The following is a 23496-nucleotide window of genomic DNA, read 5'->3' on the forward strand; positions in this document are numbered from 1 at the left end:
GCGAGTTATCGGCGCAGATAGCCAGCATTTTGACTCGTATCGACATTTGCCTTTTTAATAAAAAATCTCATGGCTGATAATAGAATAATTTAAAACTGTGTACATAAATAAAGTATTTACTGTATTTAAATTTTCATTTAACTTTATAACAGATGCTGCTGATCCTAAGGTCACTTTTCTTCTTTCTTTTTATTTTATTTCAGATATTTTGAAAGTTTGGAAAACTTTACATATAACTTTTTAAGACATGCTGAAGAACCTGAGCTAACTTTTTGTTGGTATTTGTGAAATATTTTTTCAGCCAAGAACCTCCTAACCAGCGCAAATACTGTAAAATAAAGTAATAAAAACGAGTGCTGTGCCATCATTGTCTGATTTATTATTAAATTATATATTATAAATATTATATATATATAAAAAAAAAAAAGAATAAATAAATAATTTAATTATAAATAAAGATTTGTGCACATACAGATTATTAGCAACATAAATTGTCATCTTTTGGGATCATAGTACAGCTCTGTTCTCAATAAGAAATAATTAACTGAATTTTAAATAAAGTTTTCAAGTGATTGACAGGTGATTCCAGGCGGCATATGGCAAGTTGGGTCAAACCATTCTAGTGTGGGGGAAATTCTGGGTTTTTATGACACTGAAATTCAATTGCCTACTCTGAATATAAAATTCATTTTATGAACTTATATATATATATATATATATATATACATATATATATATATATATATATATATATTTTTTTTTTTGAAATATTTACATAAACCTTTTAAATATATTTTAAAATCTCATGTACCCTCTGCAGTACCTTCTCGTACCCCCGTTGGAGAACCACTAGTCTAAGATAAAATAATAATAAAAAAACATTTTGCAAATCTGAAAAGTTGCTCAACAAACATGCCAAAGACATTTCAACAAAGCTAATAGTTGGAGTTTGTGTATGTGTGTGTGTATATATATATATATATATATATATATATATATATATATATATATATATATATATATATATATATATATATATATATATATATATATAATGTCCGTATTTTTCCGCTCCAAATTTCGATTTTTGGCCTCCTTCTCCTTAACTGCTAATAATCGGTATCGGTCCTAAAAAAAACCCATATCAGTCTATTTCTACCTTTTACTCCAGAAAAGCACCTTATTCAAGGCAAAAGACGGTGCTGGAGAACTGATTTTTTTTCACTGATGATATTTCTTATGCACTATTGTTAGGGATAGGCAAGTATCGGCATCGACCTGATATATTCAGGTATTGGTACTCATGGAGGCTGCCTAGCCGCCGATACTGAAGGCAAAATTAACAAAACTAATCTAACATTCAGAAAGACCTCCTCAGCAGTTAGCGCTGTACTGCGCAAGATTGGCACAATGGCAAATCCTCTTCTGCGTCAGAAAGAAAGGTCACAATGTGTTCACCATTTTGTTGTTGTTGTGTTAAATGAAATAGAGGAATTGGCTTGGAGGCGCACGCTCCTGCCCAAGTGGCAAACAGTGTGTTACATTTTTTAAAATAATGAGAAGCCAAGTGCATATAAAGTACATTTAGTTTCCTTGAAATTTTTCAGAAAAGAGTTGGAGAAGTGCTTCAATCATTTATCGGAAACCTTTGTGAAACCAAGAGCTCCTTCGTAAACGGCTGCCATTTTGATACATATCTCTGAAATAAACTAGCTCAAATTACATGACATTTGTATCATTTCTATTTTCTGATCTAGCATTTTTTATGCCACCTTGTTTTTTTTTTATATGTTTAATATCTCCTATGCTGAAACAAACATGCTTAGTCTTAATAAAGTCAAAAAGTTATCATTTCAAACGCGAGGCCTGAATAGTAAAGACGAGATATTTCAAAAACTTTATTTGTGTTTACATTTTTTTTTTTCAGGAGAGTATTGTTCATTCAATTTGACATCATCATTGCTCTCCTTTTTTTAAAAAAACAAATAAATTAAAAAAATAATAATAAAAATGTTTTTTTTATTTTTAATATATACATACAGTATATATACATATACACACACATATATATACATATACATATATATATTTTTTTTTTTGTATGTGGGTGAGCATGTGCATGTGCGCGCGTGCGTGTGTGTATTCATCAGTTCACCTAAAGCCCATTAAAAAAAAATCCCATACTAATAATATAATATAATAATAAATTGCCAAATGCAGAAACATCAATGTAAGTTATCACGATGTAGTGGCTCTCGCTAACAGACAGAATTAAGTAACCAGAATTAGGTTAAAAAAAAATCTATATACGTAGACCATGTTTCTATAAATTTTGATATTTGGTTTTTATTTGAGGCAGATATTTTTTCCATTAAAATGTGATTTATAAGGAGGTTGTGTTTACATTTTCAAATTCTACAACCTTCCTTGGAAATCACAATTGTCCCATTACTGATTAGCTATTTTTGAAAACAGGCCTGTGGGCCACTCATGTGGTCCTCCTCGGGGGGTGATCAGTTCATGGTGGGCATGTGATTGCAATGAACAGGCTACATTTCATGGAGACAAACACTGATAGTGTGTGTATGTCGCCAGAGTCTACCGCCGGGTTCGGAGCCGCAAACAGCACATGCAACATTCCTGACACAGACAACCCTCCTCTCAATATCCTGTATGCGCCGGGGTCTTCGTTATGAATCAACATCAGTATCAGTCAAACATGGAACGAAACAGGAAACGGGAAAGAAGAAATCTGATTTAGTTAAAAAAAAAACAAAAAAAAACAGGCACTCTTATTTGAAAATATAAAAGTAATTGAAGGCAAAATGACCACCAAATTATCCCCGAGTTAACAAAAAATAAATAATAAAATAATAATAATCTGCATTCTGATTGGATGTTTGAATTCATTTTCTTTCAGAGCAGGATCGAAGGACCTCGAAGAGCCAGCAAACCAGCCAGAAAACCAGCCAGTCAGCCAGCCAGCGAGCGCCGGCCTTGGTTCGAGTGCGTGCCCAGCGGATGAGCCTTGTTCATGCGTCTCCCTGCGTGCCACTCCCACATCACTATGAACTGTGAGCAGGACTTTGGAGACGGGGGCTTGGGAGTGACCCTCACATTACGACTGCTCATGCACGGAAAGGTACGAAAGGCCGGCCGCCTCGTGTGCCTCATGAATTATATACACAGCCGCATCAAAGAAATCATGTGGAATCAAACTGCTGTACTTGAGTTTTTACGGCGGGGGGGGGGGGGTTTGGCCACCCAGCACTTTTATAATCAAACATCACAGACAGGGTTACAATCTGCACTCTTAAAGCTTAAAGGCAAAAATAACCCAACTGTCGGGGTTATTTTGTACAAAATAACCATTTCTGTACAAAACAAACTAGAAAGTTGGGTCAAATTGATTCGATTTTACATTAGATGAAATTATTTTAATTCCACCCAACTTTCTGGGTTATTTTTGTACCCATAGAGTTGGGTTAAATTGAATTAATTTCAACTTTTTCGGTTGTACAAAACAACCTTTTTTTTTGTTGTACAAAATAACCCAGAATGTTGGGTCGAATTTATATAATTGTACCCAACTTTCTGGGTTATTTGTACAATTTTTTATTTTTTTATACAATAACCCAAAAAGTTGGGTCAAATTGATTTATTTTCACCCAAATTTCTGGGTTATTTTGTACAAAAAAATAATCCAGAACGTTGGGTCAAATGTATAGATTTTTTTTTCCACAACTTTCTGGGTCATTTTGTACAAAATATCCAGTTTAAAACAACACAGCTATTTGTACAAAATAACCCACAATGTTGGGTCGAATTTATATAATTGTACCCAACTTTCTGGGTTATTTGTACAATTTTTTTTTTATACAATAACCCAAAAAGTTGGGTCGAATTGATTTATTTTCACCCAAATTTCTGGGTTATTTTGTACAAAAAAATAATCCAGAACGTTGGGTCAAATGTATAGATTTTTTTTTTGTTCCACTCAACTTTCTGGGTCATTTTGTACAAAATATCCATCTTAAAACAGCACAGCTATTTGTACAAAATAACCCAGAATGTTGGGTCGAATTTATATAATTGTACCCAACTTTCTGGGTTATTTGTACAATTTTTTTTTATATACAATAACCCAAAAAGTTGGGTCGAATTGATTTATTTTCACCCAAATTTCTGGGTTATTTTGTACAAAAAAATAATCCAGAACGTTGGGTCAAATGTATAGATTTTTTTTTTTCCACTCAACTTTCTGGGTCATTTTGTACAAAATATCCATCTTAAAACAACACAGCTATTTGTATAAAATGACACAGAAAGTTGGGTCGAATTTACCAAATTTTTGACCAAATTGGGTTACCTGTGTTTATAATTTTAAGAGTGTAATTTCATTTTGTTTTTTTTATTGTGGGAATGCATTAGAAATTGCACTTAGTCTAGTTCTAGTTAGTTTTTTTTATCCTATTTTAGTTTTTTGTTTTTCCAAATAATGCTTTGTGTTGTTTAGTTATTATAGCCATTTATCCATCCATTTTCTAAACCGTTTATTCCTCACAGGGTATTGGTATTCTTAAATTAATACATTTCAAATCACTTATGAACATGCTTATTTAAAAAGTAGAATTAGTTTCAGTTTTATAAACATACAATGTAGTTTTATTAAGTTTTTTTTTTGAGAATTTTTATTTTTTCAATTTCATTTATAATTTTCGTTTCTTTTCATGAACTTTGATAACCTTGCTTACAATGTGGAGCCTTACAAGCAACGTAGAAACCGAACGCTATTCACATTCTTTCCATTTTGCGTGATGCCTTGTTGCTAGGCAGACTTCCTCTGGCTCAGTCATAACCGATTCATAGGCCAATTAAATATAGATGCCACGCCCACTCGGCTGTCTGAACATGAGTGCCTTATCCCCTACAACGACAAATCAGACAGGCGCGGAAATCGCTTCCTTATTCACATCAATTTTGCAAGTGAATTACTGATCAGTAGTGAATATCAAATGCATAGACGACAGTTGTTTTTACTTTGTTTGATGTTCTCAATTTGTATTTTTGTTTGTATTATAGGAGGTTGGCAGCATCATAGGAAAGGTAAGCTTGTTTTTTTTTTTGGCTGATTTCAGTTATTTTCAGTTTTGAGTGAGACTGATTTGGGTTTTTACCTTCCCATATTGGTACCTTTTATGACTCTTTCTAGAACTGTACCGCTCTCCCCTCTTGCCTACTTTTATTGGAAGTCAGCAGAAAGCCTGCTGGTTGGACTACCCTCAGCCTAAATGTAATTGCCTCAAACCAAAGCCGCACCCAACCCCCATTACCCCTAATGCAACACAGCAATCCATCAAAAGAGAGAGAGGGAGGGGGAAAAAAAACATTAGCGTATTGACTGCAAGCCTTCTGTTGAAAGTGAACTCCACGGATGCTTTTCTGTTGGCCCCTGGTGGGCACTCGTGGTGTCAGTTCGCTGGGGCCCAGCTGCCTTGTAATAAAACACCTGCATCAATACAAGAAGGTGGAGGGACAAAAAATAGATTTGCACCAACACAAAGTGCGGCCAAAAGAATGATGCCGCCCCCGCCTGCAGCCGATGCCGCATTATGCTACAAGTTCGCTTCACAATTAAAAGTGTCAATCAACATTTTTGTCGGCTTACGGACATGTTATGGACCAAACCAAAGTGAATCAACGGACAGAAATGGAAAAAAAATAGTAGTAATTGACAAATGAATTGATTATTAAAAATATTTATATTTGCAGCCCTAAATGTAATCTACACAATTAAAACCTCATGATTTAATGCTGCAATCAAGGTGATTGTGCCGCTCCTTCTGATGTACCCACTTTGGCCAGCGGGAGGCAGTATAATCCTGTACAGTCATGCAGACACAAAGAAGACTTCTACCTCTACTGTAAGGGAGTCACTAAGATGCTGTAATAAACATTTAGTCTGGTCAACAGCAAATGTTAATCAGCGATGGATTTATGTGTCCTTCAAACTATTTTTTTTAACACATCAGATTGATGAGATCATTTTTTGTTTTTAAATTTGATTTATAAAAGCTGGCACAATATGGATTTTCCCATGAGTTATAATTTATAGCGATGACGTTTCAGAAAACATCCCACCAGCTGCTGACCTTAACACTTAATTTCTAAATATTACTAAATAAATACATTCATTATTAAATAGTTAAGTAATATTATTATACATGTTAAAAATAATTATAATATTGGTATTATATTATTATTGCTAATATGATATCCTGATGGGCTTGACAAAAACGCAACGGTACGGAATCAGTGCAAAAATTAATGTTGAAACGTTTACTTGAATCTGTGATTTAAAAATGTTGCTAAAATGTGTTGACCAATGTTATTTATTGACACTGTACTGCTCCACTGTTTGCGTCCAAGTATCTGTTGCCTCTGAAATCAAGACTATCGATGCTAAGTGCTAACCATTAGCATGTCAATGGCGTTTCACATTGTTTTTTCGTATTACGCCAAGTGGACTTTCGCTAAAGCAAATACATGTTGTTGTTTAAAATAAAGTGTAATTCTATTTATTTTATGCTGAGTTTGACTGTAAATTTCAAGTGGGAGTGGCAATTAAACAGTTTGTAGCCTCCTTGTTGATGAATTGTTCACTTTTTGCCAATAGTTCTCCTGAAGTATATCCAAATGTCTTTATTGTTTGTTTACTTTTCAATCCTTTTTTAAACAAACACATTTTTAAAACTTCAAATAAACAGCGCGGAAAATGTACACAAACAAATTAAGACTCAGGCCCTGGTTTGGTCCGTAACATGTTAGAAAAACGGGCAATAATGTTGACAATTTTTTCCCCTAAGTAAAAATAAATGATGGCAAATGTCTTGTTTTGATTCAACGCAAAGATAATAAAATTGCTTCCATCTAGGAATACAAGAAAGCGTATAATATTTACGCTTGAGAGGCAGAAATATCGAGGATTTGAACAATTTCTAATTAAATTGGTCTGAAACAATTCATTGATTATCAGAAATGATTATCAATTAATATGACAATTGTTTAATTGATTAGTTGCTGTACCATATGGAATCAAATTGTAATCCCATTCAATGGAACCCAATCGAATTTTTCCACTGCAAAATACCTTTTTTCGAATCGCGTTGTACTCCATGCATGGAGATATGCACCAAACCGTGTTGGATTGCAGAGACGCACACCCCGAGATGATACGTTTGATCAACGAGGAAGAGTTTTTGCTACTCAGTGGACCGGCTCTCCACGAGACAAGCCCCCCCTCACCCCTCCCTTATCTTCCCGAAAAACAGCGAGCAGGATGGCGTAATCACTAAGGACCACAAATCAGATGTTATCCCGCAAATGGGAGATGATAGTTTTGAAGCTGCAAACTGGCCAGGGGGGCGGAGGAAGGTACAAAACTGAAGAGTGACTCTAGTGAGAAGAAAATGGAGGCGGCCTTGATTCCATCCGATGAAAAGCAGAGGAGGGTGACACAAATGTCAACTTGTTCAATCTTTTTGTCCCCGTTTGGTACACACTACCTCGATGACAGCAGTCACACAAGCTCCTCTCACACAAACGTGTCTGATGTCGCTTTGCGTGACACACTATTGCATCAGAACAGCGCAATACAAAATTCTGCTGAATTCCAATCAGGCTTGATGTTAATTGCTTTTGAATAGTCAGGCACATCTCAAAGTTAAGGTTTTTCAACACATATGAATCTGCTTTCATGCTGCCCTTCATTTCTTTTGTTTTTCCAGAAAGGCGAGACTGTGAAACGAATACGTGAGGAGGTACGATATGCACCACTTGCAGCCGCAATCACCGCATTTCATCACCGGCCCAATGTTTGAATATTAACTCGAAATTTCACCACTTTTGCTATCTGCGGTCTCGTTTCTCATGATGATGTCACGCTGTGTGTAACAAAACAAATGAAATAGTAACTTACTCTTACTTCCACCAGGCATGAAGATGGCTTGAGTTTGTTTTTGTAGGATTAAGCCAAATGTATGTTTCACAAACAAAAATTGAGGGTGGCTGAAGAGAGAACATGATTGAGGAATTGTCACCTTTTCTGTTTTCATTAGTGCGTCGCAACATTTCAATATGACCACAAGAGTGGTCATATTGAAATGTTGCGATCATCAGGAAAAAGCGTAGCGAAGAGTCAAAACGTCACACATAAACGTTCGAAATTGAAAAATATGCACAAAAAGAACTCAGTAAGACTTTTATGATTATTATGTCACTTTCGGACATGCACTGTAGTTGAAATTAATATGTAGCTTGTTGTTGTTGAATATTTAAAGCAGGCAGGAATTCTCACAAATTTGCACTGCTAATTTAAAAAAAGAAAATAAACCTTCTAACCAGTAGTTGGACTACAATTTGTGAAAATTCCACACCCCCAAAAAATTATGAGGTTAAATTTATGTCGACTCCCCCTTTGTATTTTTATAATAAATAAATACTTTGTAGATATAAGTAAACAGCAGTCAAGAAGATATAAAAACGTTTTAAATTTTATTGAAAGCTCTGAGGTCAGCTTCAGTAATCGTCATCCTTTCAAAAGAGGCTCAACGTACAACGCACTCATCATTACATTTCTATAGCTATGCTAATAGCTATGCTAATGCTAATAGCGTTCATGGGCAATTCCGACCTAAGATTTCATTGTCTCTCAGATTGTTAACTCCTTGGTCAGAAAATGACCTATTAATTGGCAAATGGACATACATTCACAATTACTAAACACAATTCTCAGTATTTATGTGATTTTCAATGCAAACATTTTTGTTTGTCTCTTATCAAGCTGCTCACTCAGCAGCTCCGCTATTTCATTGGTTTCGTGTTTAACGACACCACTTTTCCACTTGAATCTCTTTGCACAAAATCCCAAAGGTGCAGCTTATCGAATGTGTTGTTCCGACTTGTATTACAACGTAATTAGCCCGACGCTGCAGAGGTACGTTTGATTTCCTCTCTCGTTGCAAAGGTTTTAAGTTGTGTTCTTTACAAGGCGGATGAATAAATGGGAGACCCGTGAGGTTGGGCGGAAAAGCAGCCCCGTGGTCGTCATCCAACCACGCTATCATCCAGCCAGTCAGCCACTTCGGGCTTGCGTTGCTAACTGTATGAGGATCGTGCCGTCATCCTCCTCCCTACCCCCCCAGTGGGGTCGCACAGTCACAGTGGGAGCATGACTCACTGGAGTGACTGGAGAAATTGGCCCAGAGGACAGAGCGGCATGCTGTCACTGCTCATGTGACTGAAACCTTGAAATCAAGGACGCTGAATGGGAGCAGATGAAGGCAGATGATTTATACCGCACTAACCGTTCCCAGAGCCGAGGCTACATGAGATAGTCTGGCTTTCAGCCTTCTCTTTTGTCTTTGATCAATCGTTATGCTTCATTAGGATGCTAAGTAAGTTAGCATAGCTATTGTATAGGCCTAAAATTCATATCAAATTGAATTATTTTATGGTAATGGTATCGTGTACACTTTATGGAATATGTTGTATTTCCTTAACAAACTAAATTGATATAAAAAAATAATAATAAAAAAAACATGGCTAATGCGCTGGTTACTTTTCATCGACAAGGGGTAATAAACAGCCAGTGGTTATTTCCTTAAAATAATCCTAAATGATTGGTTGACAGTTCAACAGCGCTCAACATCTCAATGTACTAACCATTATCCAACATTTTTTTGCTCGGTTATGGCAGCTATTGGAAGCTAGCTGTTGTAGTTTAACTCGCGCCGTAGGATTACAGTAGGATTACATTTCCCATGATTCTCAGGCGCAGGAAGTAGTGCTAGTTCCGGTATATCGAAAAAATGCATATGCGAAATGAGAATGCAAATGTGAATTTGCAAGTAAATAGGAAGGAATCTAACAGTTCAATCTCCTTTGGATGGGGTTATCATATGAATCGCTGTACGTTTGAAACGATGTAAATTTAAAAAAAATAAGATAAAAAATAAAAAATAAAATAAAATGAACCCTAGAATGGGACCTGCTTAACTCATTCACTGCCATAAATTCTTAAAAAAAAAAAGATTAAAAATTTAGGGCGACCGTCAATTAAAATTTTTAAACGTAATTAATAGCATGACTTCACTAGTTAACTCATGATTAATCACACATTTTATATCTGTTCTAAATGTACAATATTTCTTTTCTAGGTTTTCATACTACTTTCATACATACACAAAAGTGGGAAAAAATGTTAAATACAAATAGTTCAAATAAATTTTTGACGTTTATAGCCGTGAATGGCAGTGAATTAATTTAAAAAAAAAAGAAAAGAAAAGATTATTAAAAATTAGGGGGGACAGGTGATTAAAATTTTAATAGTAATTAATTGCATGACTTCACTAGTTAACTCATGATTAATCACAAAATTTATATCTGTTCTAAATGTACAATATTTATTTTCTAGGTTTTAATACTCTAGTTAACAAAATTGGAAAAAAATGTTAAATACAAATAGTTCAAATAAATTTTGGACGTTTATAGCCGTGAATGGCAGTGAACTAATTTAAAAAAAAAAAGAAAAGAAAAGATTATTAAAAATTAGGGGGGACAGGTGATTAAAATTTTAATAGTAATTAATCGCATGACTTCACTAGTTAACTCATGATTAATCACAAAATTTATATCTGTTCTAAATGTACAATATTTCTTTTCTAGGTTTTAATACTCTAGTTAACAAAAGTGGAAAAAAATGTCAAATAGAAATAGTTAAAATTAATTTTTGATGTTTATAGCCATCAATGGCAGTGAATTAATAAAAAAAAAAAAAAGAAAAGAAAAAGATTATTAAAAATTAGGGGGGACAGGTGATTAAAATTTTAATAGTAATTAATCGCATGACTTCACTACTTAACTCACGATTAATCACAAATTTTGTATCTGTTCTAAATGTACAACAAAAAAATTCTAGGTTTTCTTACTCTTGTTAACAAAGAGGAAAAAAACGTTAAACTAATAGTAATATGAAAATGAATTTTTGACGTTTATAGCCGTCAATGGCAGTGAATAAAGTTAATAACGGGACAAAACAATATAGGTTTGGCGAAATCTGCCGGGATGCGGGACCCAAGGTTGAAAAACATCGGTCACACTATTTTTAATAAACCCAGTAATTAGCATTTCCTAATTGAGTATTTTCCACTGGAGCGCCAGACTTGTTTTAAAAGTGTACCATACCACATTTCTCATTAGTTTAGCATGGCTTCTCCATCTTTTCCTGTTACGCCTTCTTCCTCAGTGTGAGGCCTGCTGCTACGCATCATCCTTCTTTAGTAAAAACTATCATCAGAAGAGTAGCTTATTTGCTATAGAGGCGAGGATTAGTGCCTTCGAAGGGCTGTGTTAGAACAGTGAATAGCCGCGGTAGGCAAGCTAGCCAGCCGCAGATCACACGCCTGTTGTCGCAGTAGTTCCCCAGTAGCTGATGCATAACGGTTCGACATTGAAGCCGTTTTCACACAATGATGTCATCCTTCCGTGGTCCATTCTCTCACTGCCAAAGTAAAATGTCCTAACTGTTGACTTCTGTCCCTACAGAGCAGTGCTCGGGTCAACATCTCAGAAGGTTCCTGTCCGGAGCGGATCATCACCATCACTGGATCCACAGAAAGCGTCTTCAGAGCTTTCACCATGATCACATACAAACTAGAAGAGGTAGCGCTAACTTCTGTTGAAATATAACGAGCTGCTTATTCTATGGACATGTATTAAGACACACGTCTTAATGGATTTATTAGTCAATGAGGATTAGGATATATCTCATTAGTTCCCTTTGCATCTTATTTTTCATGTTAACAAGACAAGTTAGTGGGCGCTAGGGGTTGAACAAACAAGTGGACTCTTTGACTTTACCACTCTGCAATGACGGCTATCACTTGAGGTCGATTAATCGCGGGTTTTGGCAACAATACGCCTCACTGAAATCATCAGGTAGTGGGTTCGCGTAGCCCACTAGCAGCGGTGCCTCAAGCGTGAGTAAATAATTGAGCAAAAATCAGACCGGGAGCACAAATCACTCGGAAAATATTAAATTCTATCCTCAAATGAAACAAAAACACAAGCGGAAAAGCACTCGCTAACGCTAGCCGACGAGCAGTCTGAAATCGTCACGTCAGTCACGTCCAACATCCTTCTTGTAACTTTGAAAAGACAATGAAAAACTGTAGCGTCCTCTCAGAAAAGGAAATGAGGACAAGCGATCAATCGTTATGCTTTTCATTGTAAAGATGAAAGGCTAATGTTGCCAGAGAAAACATCCAACTACCGGTAGTCTGCCTTCCTCCAGCAGACACCCTTAAATCATCTGAATTTTATTTATTTATTGTGTACATATTATATATATATATATATATAACATTCAAGCACTCCTTTTCCTCACAATATATGCGTGAAATCTATCGAATTTTGCAGATTTTTCTCTATTGTGAAGGTAAACAAATACTAATGGACAACGTATTGTAAAGCAGTCAAATGTTCTGCCTGTACTTAATATCTTTATTGATGTGTTTTAAAAAAAAATGCCTTATTTTATTAGTTTTGTTTTGACTAATCGGCTGACTAATCTGTTATCGGAATTTTTTTCTAACAAATATGGGAATCAGCTGAAATTTTTTTTATGCCAGTCGAGCTGTAATTATTATGTTTCAATTAGCAAAAAAAAATTATTCATTAATGTGAGGACACTAATCATGTTTATGATTTCTCTGAAACACATAAATATCACTAACAACATGTTGTTGACGGTTTTCCAAGAGGTGGAAGATGTTATATGCAGCTTCTACGCCATATCATATCTGAAAAGATGTATTTTGTGGTTTTTAACATTTCTCCTGGATGCAAACATGAGAACATGAGAAGTTATCAAGATATCGGGGAGAACAAATAAAATCATTTGCCTGTGATGGATAAGGGAGGAAATAAAATAAAACTGAAAGCTATTTGTCCACATGATATAGAAATCATTTCCTAAGCCTCATCTCTGCTGTGTCTGTAATGTGCTCTCAAGCCCTTTCGATTAGCCTCCCAACACAAGTAATAGAGAGCTAAATATGATTTCCACTAGAATTTGATGAGCTTCCAGAAAAGTGAAACACGCCCGTTGAAGGGATGTGAAAGAAGCGGCTCAAGATGTGATGCCGGTAAATGACGTTAGTCACATCAATTATCATTTGGCGGTTTCTCTTAGTACTAAGTTGATTATTTGGTGTTTCAGTTGCACTCAATATTAATCAGCTCCAATATATAAAAAAAAAAAAAAAGCAACATATGATCAATGACCACTTTTCACTTGTGATTTTAGTTTCGTAATTTTATTTTGATCTTGCTTAGGTGGTTCATGACAAAATACTTCAGGATACTAAACAATAATAATAATGGATACTTTGCAGGTATATTTTTATTTATCTTTAATTTATTCAGGCAAAGAAATTGAGGGCAGATTCTCTTTTTCCATTTAGTCGTATTTAAACATGTTATAGATCGAATCACACAAATAATCCAGCTGCTTATTGTAACTTATTTTTAAGTCTGTCAAAGACGTAAAACTTAATTTAAGAGTTTTTGCAAATCTTCAGAAGAATACAATTAGATAAACGCAACAGAAATTGATAACATCCAGTTGGAAATCTGAAAGTAGCTGGTGTAGTCTCAAATGCCATAAAGAATTTGAGCGCACATCCACTGATATACAGTATATTGATTATAATAAGGATAACATCTTTAAAAAAAATTTGCATGCTCTACCTGTGTTCCTGTGGGTTTTCTTTAGTCTGGCTTCCTCCGACATTCCACAAACATCTCATGCTAGATTCTTCAAAGATTTTAAATTGGCCTTAGGTGTGTAAGCGCGATATAAAAATAAATGGAGGTATAGTAAGTAACATATTGTCACAATGCGATACAATAGTATTTCCAAAATTTACCATGTCAACATTATTTTCCACAGAAAGCTCAATATATATATATATATATATATATATATATATATATATATATATATATATATATATATATATATATTAGAGTTGTCAAACGATTAATTTTTTTAAATCAGATTAATCACATCTTAGAATTTTGATTAATCACAATTAATCGCTTAATTTAAAAAAAAAAACTTTTTTTAAATCAACACTTTTCCGTCCCCAAATTTGAAGAGAACCAGTTGTGTGTTGATTCTTTTGAATTCTTTTGATTTAATGTTATGACGTCTTCAAAAAATTTTGATCCACTGCACACGCTCATCCTCCTCTTTTTCTAATCATTTAATTACTTGTATAATTTTAAATGGGGGAAAAAAAGCTAAATGTGATACGCAGACATTTATTAAATGCTTTACTTTAATGCATGTAATTATGTTTATTGCTAAAACACAACCTGTGCTACCTTAAACGTAGCCATCCGACCATCCGCTGTCACGCTAAAGGATCATCTATGGTCAAAATTAATAGTGAAATTAATCTGCGTTAATTTATGATTAATGCGATCATTTTTTGTGATTAATTAATCAGTTAACGCTTTAACTTTGACAGCACTACAAACAAACACACTGGACTATGGAAACACACATACTACCAAATGAAAGATTGAACTCTCATCTTTCATCAGAAAAAAAGTTTGTTTCTACCTTATTCCGTTTTTCAGTAATCAACAATAGAAAATGGTTAGTTTCACCGAAATGCTCTGTTTTGACAAAAAAACGGAGAAAACGAGCTTTTTGTGAAACGATGTTATTTCATGCACTCTAGTGAATTGTACACTTCTTTTTGTCCATGAATGATGCCACAAACACCTAAATAGTGCTTTACTTCTGTAAAACGCTTTCACCAACAACGAAAAAGTGTTTTTTGATTGCAAAATACGTTTATTTCCATTCAACAGTGTAACAATTTGACAGAACAATTTCGCAAACTATTTACAAATGTGTGCAACTGTGGTACTATTTACAATTATGTGGATGTTTCAAATACAGTTTTTCTTTTTGTAACACTCCCCTGCGTGCAAGGAGACGGGCCAGGATTTGCACAACAGATTCGTTTCACTGCGATTGCCCCTTTCGCGTGCAGACGTTACACTTCCTTGACGGCCTTTTTTTCCGGGGAATAGCAAGTAGCAGAGTGTACACACTCCAACGATGAATATGCATTGGACTCGGGGCACTCTTCGTCATCCGATTGAACGTCCGCCTGAGCGTGCTCGGTTGTGCTCCGCGTTTTCCATTGTTAGCAACGCTAGCCGGTGAGGCTTTATGACGTGGCCGCCGTGTCAACGCTTCCAACTTCGGCGTCAACCTCGGAGCCACCATCATCATCATCGTCGTCATCATTGTGCTCTTTAGCATTGGTCGATGAGCTGCTTGCAACCGGTCGCCATTGTTCGCTTCCTCAGCCATCTAGCTCCGCCTCACGTCTTCTACTGCCGCGTCAACGCTTCCAACCTCGGAGTCACCATCATCATCATCGATGATGATCATCGTCGTCATCAATGTGCTCTTTAGCACTGGTCGATGCTCTTCGTCTTTGAAAAAAATGCTCAAGCGTGAGCTGCTTGCAACCGGTCGCCATTTTCGCTTCCCATCCCCAGCCATTGTCCCCTCTAGCTCCGCCTCACGTCTTCTACTGACGCCTACCCAATCTTGTCAAAAGAGAGTCATCGCTGCCATCTAGGGGCCAAAAATAGTCATTAGGCTAACTAGATCTGCTTGAAACTTTCACCACAGCTGGCCAAGGCTTTCCTCCACCCGTTTCCCCCCAAAAAAATGAAAAAAATTGGAGAACGTCTTTTAACGTCCTTGGCAGTAAAAGAGTTAATTCAAAAACAAGTAGTGTACAAGACTTCATGGTTCTTGTTGTTTGCCAATGTGTAATAGAATGGTAATCGTCTCCGTGGTGACCACGCACCTCCATCGCTAATTAAAAACGGTGTCACAGCGAACAATGATGAGGAACAGCAGTCAACTCATTAAAGATTTTGCTCTCCTCGCCTCTATCCAAAGTTGTGCGCAGGAAAAACACTTCAGTTTCCATGGCTACATATTGACGGCCGCACTGTGTGCCACCTTGATCGACTTTAATCAAAATAAAAACAAAGTGAATAACCCGCCTGCTGGTCACTGAGTGTTCAAATTGTTTGGGTCTCAGCAGCACGCTTTCATTAAGGAAACGAGCGCCTCCGCCTCTTTTGTGCGCCGCAAAAACACACCAGAGGGCCCGGAAGGTGCGCTCACGCAATCTCAAACTGCCCTTGCACGAATAACGACGGGCCCGCGTGAGCATCGCACAACATGCAACCCTGCAACAGTTGTTGAGAGGTGGCCAATTTACTCAAACTACTCTAAAACGGGTTAGACTCAATGTTGGTCATTTTGCAGACGAACGCAGGCCGGCGGATCCGCTGCTGTGGGAGTGGTCAATCATGGCAATCAAAGCGCGGTAGTCACAGATGCGGCTGTCTTCAAATATAGAGCCCTATATATTTCAGTTTGAACTTTTATTACTATTATTTTTGCTAGGAATAATCAATTAAAAACAAGAGATAATACATTAATGCATCAAGCAGAAATATTGCTAATTCAGCTTCGCGAAACACGAGCGACACCTCACAGTTACGTCTTTTGTCTTTGGTTGTTTTTCCCCAACGTGTGGTTTCTGAAACATCAAATTAGAGGGAAAAGTATTTTTTTTCTCCTTAATTTTACTAATGTGCTTCAGTCAGGTCAGGTGTATATTGGCAGTTTTGACAAAAATAAAAAAGTGATTTGTTTTTCATAATTAACATTACAAGTTAAAAAAGGTAAATAATCTGAAATAGTATAAAAGTAAAAAGTATAAAGTTAAAAAAAAAAGAATGCTTATTTTAAATTATATACAATACCAATTTTTATAATGTCGCAGCTGGCACAATGCAAAAAAATAAACAGCACAGTAAATAATTTCCTTCTTATGAACTTGCAAAATGCTCATACCGAGAAGGGGGGAAAAAAACGCCGGTCACGGCTTTGCTGCAAGCTAAATTGTGGCAGGACAATCAGGACTGAACTGAAAACAGGTACTCTATGAGCAAAAAATAATAATAACAACAATACAATGACAAAAATACATGAGTAGAATATACAGATATCTGTTTTGAAATAGAGTAAGTGATACTAAGAGACTGAAGGAAAGTACATGCACCTGAAAAATACAAGCTAAATATTTGTACTTGGTTACTTTCCACCACAGAATTGCAACTGTTGGAAAGTTATTAATATATTCCCCATATTTTTAGATCAAATGAAAAAAAGTCTTGTGACTGTACAGACAAGCTGCTACTCACTTCTAACGAGAGGCGACATCAGAGAGGCTAAAAATAGACGCAATGAAACGCATCATAAACTGCATTTGGAACTTTAAAGTTCAGTGATTGGGAAATGATTTGCAAGTTGCATTTAGGAGATACAATCTCTCCAGGTTACACGTCCACGACACAAAGTGGCTTCATTGCCAAACAGGCCTCGCGCGTTTCGCGTTGTGTTGCGCAGAAGCTGAGCAAAAGGGAGACAGCCGAGTGTATTTACATTTCAAAGGTTCACACAGTTGCTCTTCTCATTAATTAAAAGCTCCGTCTCCTCCCACTCATGATGTTTGATGGCTTTGGTGCAGAGGCAAAAAAACATTCATCAAAAAACTCAAAACGGTTTTGACCTCGAATATGCTTTGACTTCAAACTACAAAAATCAGACTAAGATTAAATCACAGCGTACCCTGATTGTGTGAATAATGATATTTCAAATTATATGCATATGCAGATAGGCGGTATTTAGAAAGATGATCTTTTGGACACATTGAAAGTGGGAATTTGATTTAAAGTGGTTGCGGCCGTTTTGCTTCACTCTTGTGTAAATGGCAGTTGAGAGCTTGATTGCTCTCGAGTCGACTGGCATCAAACTGAGTGTGACGTCACAAATGAAGGCATGCTCATTAACGCTGATTCTTCATTCAACCTTCCAAATGATCGTTTCAACTGGGATGATGGTGAAGTGGAACAACTCCTTTTGAAACAGATCTCGCTCTGGCACGTAATAATGGCGCAACCTTTTGTCACTTTTTAGAGGTTATGTTTAGTTTTGTATAAAGATCATTTGCAACAAATTTGTCTTTTAATGCCAAGTTAGCAAGCAAGACAAATGTCACAGTTGTATTTCTTTCTAATAGACACAAGTACATTTAGAGGAGAGTTTTACATGTGCAAATGTTGTTTCATTATTTCCTTTTTTTGCCTCTCAGTCACTTCCCAAATAGATCCCAAAATAACATTCCCAATGCAGTGGTGCCTTGTTTTTCGAGCGGATATTCGGATGAATTTTTTGCTTTGCCTTTTCAACACAAACTTGACATATGATCGCTCATGAACTCAATTCACTTCACAATAAGCAGCAGTTTGGTAAAAAGTGAACGGTTCCTTAAAAAAGAGGCTTCAAACTGTTTACTGCCAGTTGAAGATTATCATCAAACAGCAAACAAAGGATTACACCTCATCTGACTCTGTTTTGAAACAACTACATACACTTCTGCTGTACAAGAGCCCATTTAGCTTAATGCAAATACCATTGACGTGCTAATGTTAGCAATGAAAGGTGTGGTTTTAGAAAACTCTAAGCGACGAATATTTGAACACAAATGGTGGACAAACACATTCAGATTATATCGATACTCACAACCCTAAGATTACAGCATTTAACAGTCGTAGAAGATTCTTCTTCATTTCTGTCTGCCTGACTGTGACATACTGCACTGCCTCCCAGTGGCAGATGCAGGCACAGCGCATTGAATTGAACTGCAGCGACATATCCTGACGCACTGTAATTCTGTTTAATTATGTTTTAACAATTTTTTTTTTTTTTTAAGAACGATATTGCAGAGTACTATTTTTCCTCATTAAAAAATATAAACATTTTGTGTTTCTGTATTTGCAATAGTTGCAATTAGTGGACACTGATTCTCTGCTTCATTGTGAATGGATCGGTCAAAGCAGTGAATATGTCTTTAAACGTCAACTGTGATGCATGAATGGTTAACTTTAGCTTCTTGTTTTTTGTGACACATCCAATATGAAAACCTTGCCATACAATCAAAGACCAGCGTGACCAATGAAATGATGTGGATTCAAAATCACGTATTAACCTTGAGTGCCCCCCCCCCCCCTTTACACGTGCTTCCATTGATGCTTAGCTACCTTTCATTTTTTCTTGCGCTTTCTTCTCATCTCTTTATCCTGCTGACTGTTGCTGTGCATCTCTGACAGGACCTGACAGCGCTGGTGGCCAACGGCACCATCAGCTCCAAGCCGCCAGTCACCCTGCGGCTGGTCATCCCCGCCAGCCAGTGCGGCTCTCTTATCGGCAAAGGAGGGGCAAAGATAAAGGAGATCAGAGAGGTAACCATCCTCCCAGTCGATAGAATGATTTGAGCCAAGGAATACTAATAGACATCTCCCTGTACAAGTCCCGAGTCTGCATTGAGGCAATATATAGAACTCGGTCGTGAAAATGTAGCAGAAAAATGACACTGGAGTTTCTACTCGCATTCTCCCGGGTACTCCATCATTCCAAAAACATGCTTCTTAGGCTAATTGAAACCTCTAACTTGCTCATATAGGTGTGAATACAAGTGAAAATAATTGTCTATGTTCTCTGTAACTGGGGGCGGCGTGGCTCAGTGGTAGAGTGGTCGTCTCCCAACCCAGAGGTTGTGAATTCCATCCCATGCCATTGTATCCTTGAGCAAGTTACTAAACCCTCAGTTGCTCCTTTTGCTGCGTCATCAGTAGGTGAATGAGTAGTCAAATGTAAAGTACCCTGTAAGGTGGGAAAGTGCTATGAAGTACTAAGTACCAGAACCATCCGGGTTGTTCCCCACTTCTGCCAATCTCATTGGTCTAGAGCAGAGGTGGGCATCGAGGGCCGGAGTCCTGCAGGTTTTGCATGTTGCCCTTTTCCAACACAGCTGATATATGATCAGCTCATCAGCAAGCTCTGCACAAGCCTGATAACGATCCTGTTGATTGGAATCAGCTTGTGTTGGAAGTGAGAAACCTCCAAAACCTGCAGTACTCTGGCCCTCGAGGGCCAAGATTGCCCACCTCTGGTCTAGAGAATAGACCAATAGGCCAATAGTTTGCAGCGAAAAATAAGGGTGACTCAAGTTTTCGAGATTAGCCAGGATGCCAAGGAGTTGCGGTAACTTCAAACATGTTTCAGATTTTCAGAGACCTTTTGGAGACTTTTTCCAAGTCTACATCAGGTCTTGGACACATTTTGGAGACACTCGAAACACTCCAAAAAAAAAAATATGTTGGCTTATGGCCAGTATCATAAAGGATGCCAGCAAATCAGGGGACCGTATTATACACGGTATTTTACGGCAGTTCTGTCCATAACTGGAAAGACGTCTCTGCTGTAATGTCTCCACTACGTCACTGCTACATCCAACACAATAACGTTTGGCGCACTACACCACGTGACTGAACCCACGCTTGGCTTGGTATAATAATCCGAAACAGCTTCACTTGGGTACAGGATCTCTGCCATGTCACGTCGCCCTGGTGAGAAGGCAAAATATTTTGGACTCCTGAGTCACAGGGACTAATCAGGTGTCGCAGCAGTCACAACGTTGGTGGCAATCGCAGAGATATGTCCGACAGTGAGAGTCAAAGTCAGCGGGGGAGGCTCCTTCTCACTCGTGACCCTAATGACGACAAGCGATATACTGTTGAAAAAATGAATGGATGGACCTAAAGCTATTTCTATACCTGAGCACTAATATAGTCATGATCCAAATATCCGCAGAAAGGCAATGCTCTGGAGTGGTTGCTCAGCAGGTATCCCCCACTGTTCAAATTAGCATGCTAACATTCCTTAATTAGCTGTAAAGTACAACTGAGGCTGATGGGAAGTTTTAGTTTTCAAGGTACGAAGCCAAGTGTTCCAGATAACATTTTGAACTTACGATGACACTGGATGAGTCAAGTTTTTTATCCTCAGTGGAATACGGAATGTTTCAAGGATTACCCATTCGACTGTGAAACAAGCGTTAGGGGACCGAGTCATGCCAGTTTATAAATAACGCAGCTAAAGAGAAGAAAATCAAAAAGCATGCAAGATTGTCGATAAAGTAAGCAAATATAATTATGATGGAAGAATTAGCCTTTGATCTCTTTGGTGAGTGCCTCATTAGCGCCTCTGATCATTATAACCACTAACGCAGGAATCTAATGAGACAATTCAGTAATAGGATAATAGAGATTCACTTTTCAATGAAGCACATTATGTGTCAGTTTACCATGTGTCAACATTTTAGGCCCATGTGACGCTTTTGGATCGTATGAACACATCTATTGCCAAGGACATTGCCTTACAAAATTTTCCGCAGTTCTCCGCAGTGCTTTTTTTTTTTTTGTGCCTTTCAAATAACTCTGATAGTGACATCAGCTGCATGATAAATTTATAGTCTTTGCCTCAGCTGCAGAGTCATTAAGAGCATTGTGCTTCACTTCCCTAAACATACTGCAACACGGTCGGTCTCCTTTATCGCCGACGTGGAAGGTCTAGCAGCATGGGGAAGCTGGCCTAGTGTAATAACTTGTCTTATCGGCCTAATCTTCCTTTGAAACACTCCTATCGTTTGCAGAGCACCGGAGCTCAGATACAGGTGGCGGGGGATTTGCTGCCCAACTCCACTGAGCGAGGAGTGACGATATCTGGGAATCAGGACTCTGTAATCCAGTGCGTCAAACTCATCTGTGCGGTCATCCTGGAGGTAGGAAGCATCACTTGTGTCGTAGAGTACGTTGACATGCAGTTAAAAACCCTTTCAAAACACAAATATTGGCAATATTCAGGTTTTGAAAGGCCAGATAAACACGCGCACAAACCCGAATAAGACGTCCTGGGTTGCCCCTTTCGTAACATGAATTGTTGTTCATATACACGTTTTTGGAATACCTCAATTGAACGGCGCATTGGATTGCCTTGCGCGCATTCTCTTTTCTTCTTCTTCTTCTCCACGTATTTCATTTTTGCAAGGAATCTTGGTCTTCGTCGTACAGGAACGATTTATATGACGGCGCCGTCCCACTTGTTAAACGGGCCTCACTTGATTACATAGATTTCTCTGCGGCCTTTTCACATTATTTTCTGTCTCTGTGGTGAAAATGCCACAATGTGTATCTATACAAACATACAACTTTCTAGCGTGCGACCCATCAGAAATACTCAAGCAGAGGTAAACAAACAACACAACGCAGCAAAGAACCACACTTTTGGAGCGAGGAGGAAACTGACTACTTTATTTAGCGTGGTGAGTGACATACATTAAATATAATGTATTTTTTTTATGTAGAAAGTTAAAAGCAGAAATGACATCTATTTGCGTAATGACGTTTCCGTCCATCATACTATCAAACAATTCGGTTTGAATCATTGGGCTTACGATGTGATTCGAAACGGCTCAGTCCAAGAGGTTACGATGACTATTTTGTCATTTTTCTTACGTTTGCATGAACTTGTCATCACACTAGGCCCATATGTGTCCTTCCCTTCTAAGATATAGCTCTCCAATTAAAGACGATTCGATATGTATCTTGACAAATTTCAAAGTGGAATGATTCGATTTGGTTTAATTCGATGCACTCGCGTGTTTTAAATAAAAAAAATATTTCCGGTTTGAACCGTTTTTTGTTACACCCCCTAGGCAGGACCATGCCACGACACATCACATCTCCCAGTGCAAAGGGCTCCCTCTGAGGAAACAGTGAAAGTAAAATAATAGTAATAGTAAAATAAGCCTTAAAAAATGTGTAAAACCTGTGGTATGACATCAGGGCTATCAAGGCCTTCTCTATACTATCAGAAGTACTGACCTACTTTTACAATTTACATGAAATTGTATTAATTTAGATTCACATTCAGGGAATAAGTTGTTTGTTTTTAAATAGATTTTTTTTTTATTCAGATACCTCTAACACCAATCATCTCAAATAATAGATGTCTTTAACCCATTAAGGTCTAAAGTGCCTGGCAAAACATGCCTCTAAAACCTATGGGTGACTTTTGAGTCACCCACGAAAACCTGAAGTTTTCCTGGAAATGTAACAATAGTAAAAAAAGTATTGAAATCTCAGTTCCTGAAGCAGATAGAAACATAATTTCAAAAACATTTTAGAACACAAACCTAACTAATCTTATTATAAACCTTCAATATATATATATATATATATATATATATATATATAATTTTATTTTTTTAATTAACAAACAAATGTCGCATCTGCGGGTGTATAACTCCAAATATATTTACCTTCAACACTGGAGCGAAGTTGTAATAACCTCGGGGATCGGGGTAATTATTCGTCGTCCATTCCATTATGAAGCTGTTAAAATTTTCAACATCCTCATTT

General features: G+C 37.1%; 1 protein-coding gene and 1 long non-coding RNA gene across 2 annotated transcripts in view; one reads left to right on the forward strand and one right to left on the reverse strand.

The window, feature by feature from the left end:
- The window catches only part of LOC144053939 (uncharacterized), a 67584-nt gene that overhangs the window by 22786 nt on the left and 21302 nt on the right, over positions 1-23496 (reverse strand). The window lies entirely within an intron of this gene.
- pcbp4 (poly(rC) binding protein 4) overlaps positions 1-23496 on the forward strand; it is a 65846-nt gene that overhangs the window by 22091 nt on the left and 20259 nt on the right. The window contains exons 2-7 of the mRNA XM_077568868.1: positions 2921-3142; positions 5083-5106; positions 7788-7820; positions 11605-11721; positions 19345-19476; positions 21729-21857. Coding sequence (XP_077424994.1) covers positions 3035-3142; positions 5083-5106; positions 7788-7820; positions 11605-11721; positions 19345-19476; positions 21729-21857 — 543 coding nt within the window. The 5' untranslated portion in view covers positions 2921-3034. The remainder of the gene's footprint in view (positions 1-2920; positions 3143-5082; positions 5107-7787; positions 7821-11604; positions 11722-19344; positions 19477-21728; positions 21858-23496) is intronic.

Source organism: Vanacampus margaritifer, chromosome 1 (assembly GCF_051991255.1).
Source record: "Vanacampus margaritifer isolate UIUO_Vmar chromosome 1, RoL_Vmar_1.0, whole genome shotgun sequence".
In the NCBI taxonomy this organism is placed as follows: domain Eukaryota; kingdom Metazoa; phylum Chordata; class Actinopteri; order Syngnathiformes; family Syngnathidae; genus Vanacampus; species Vanacampus margaritifer.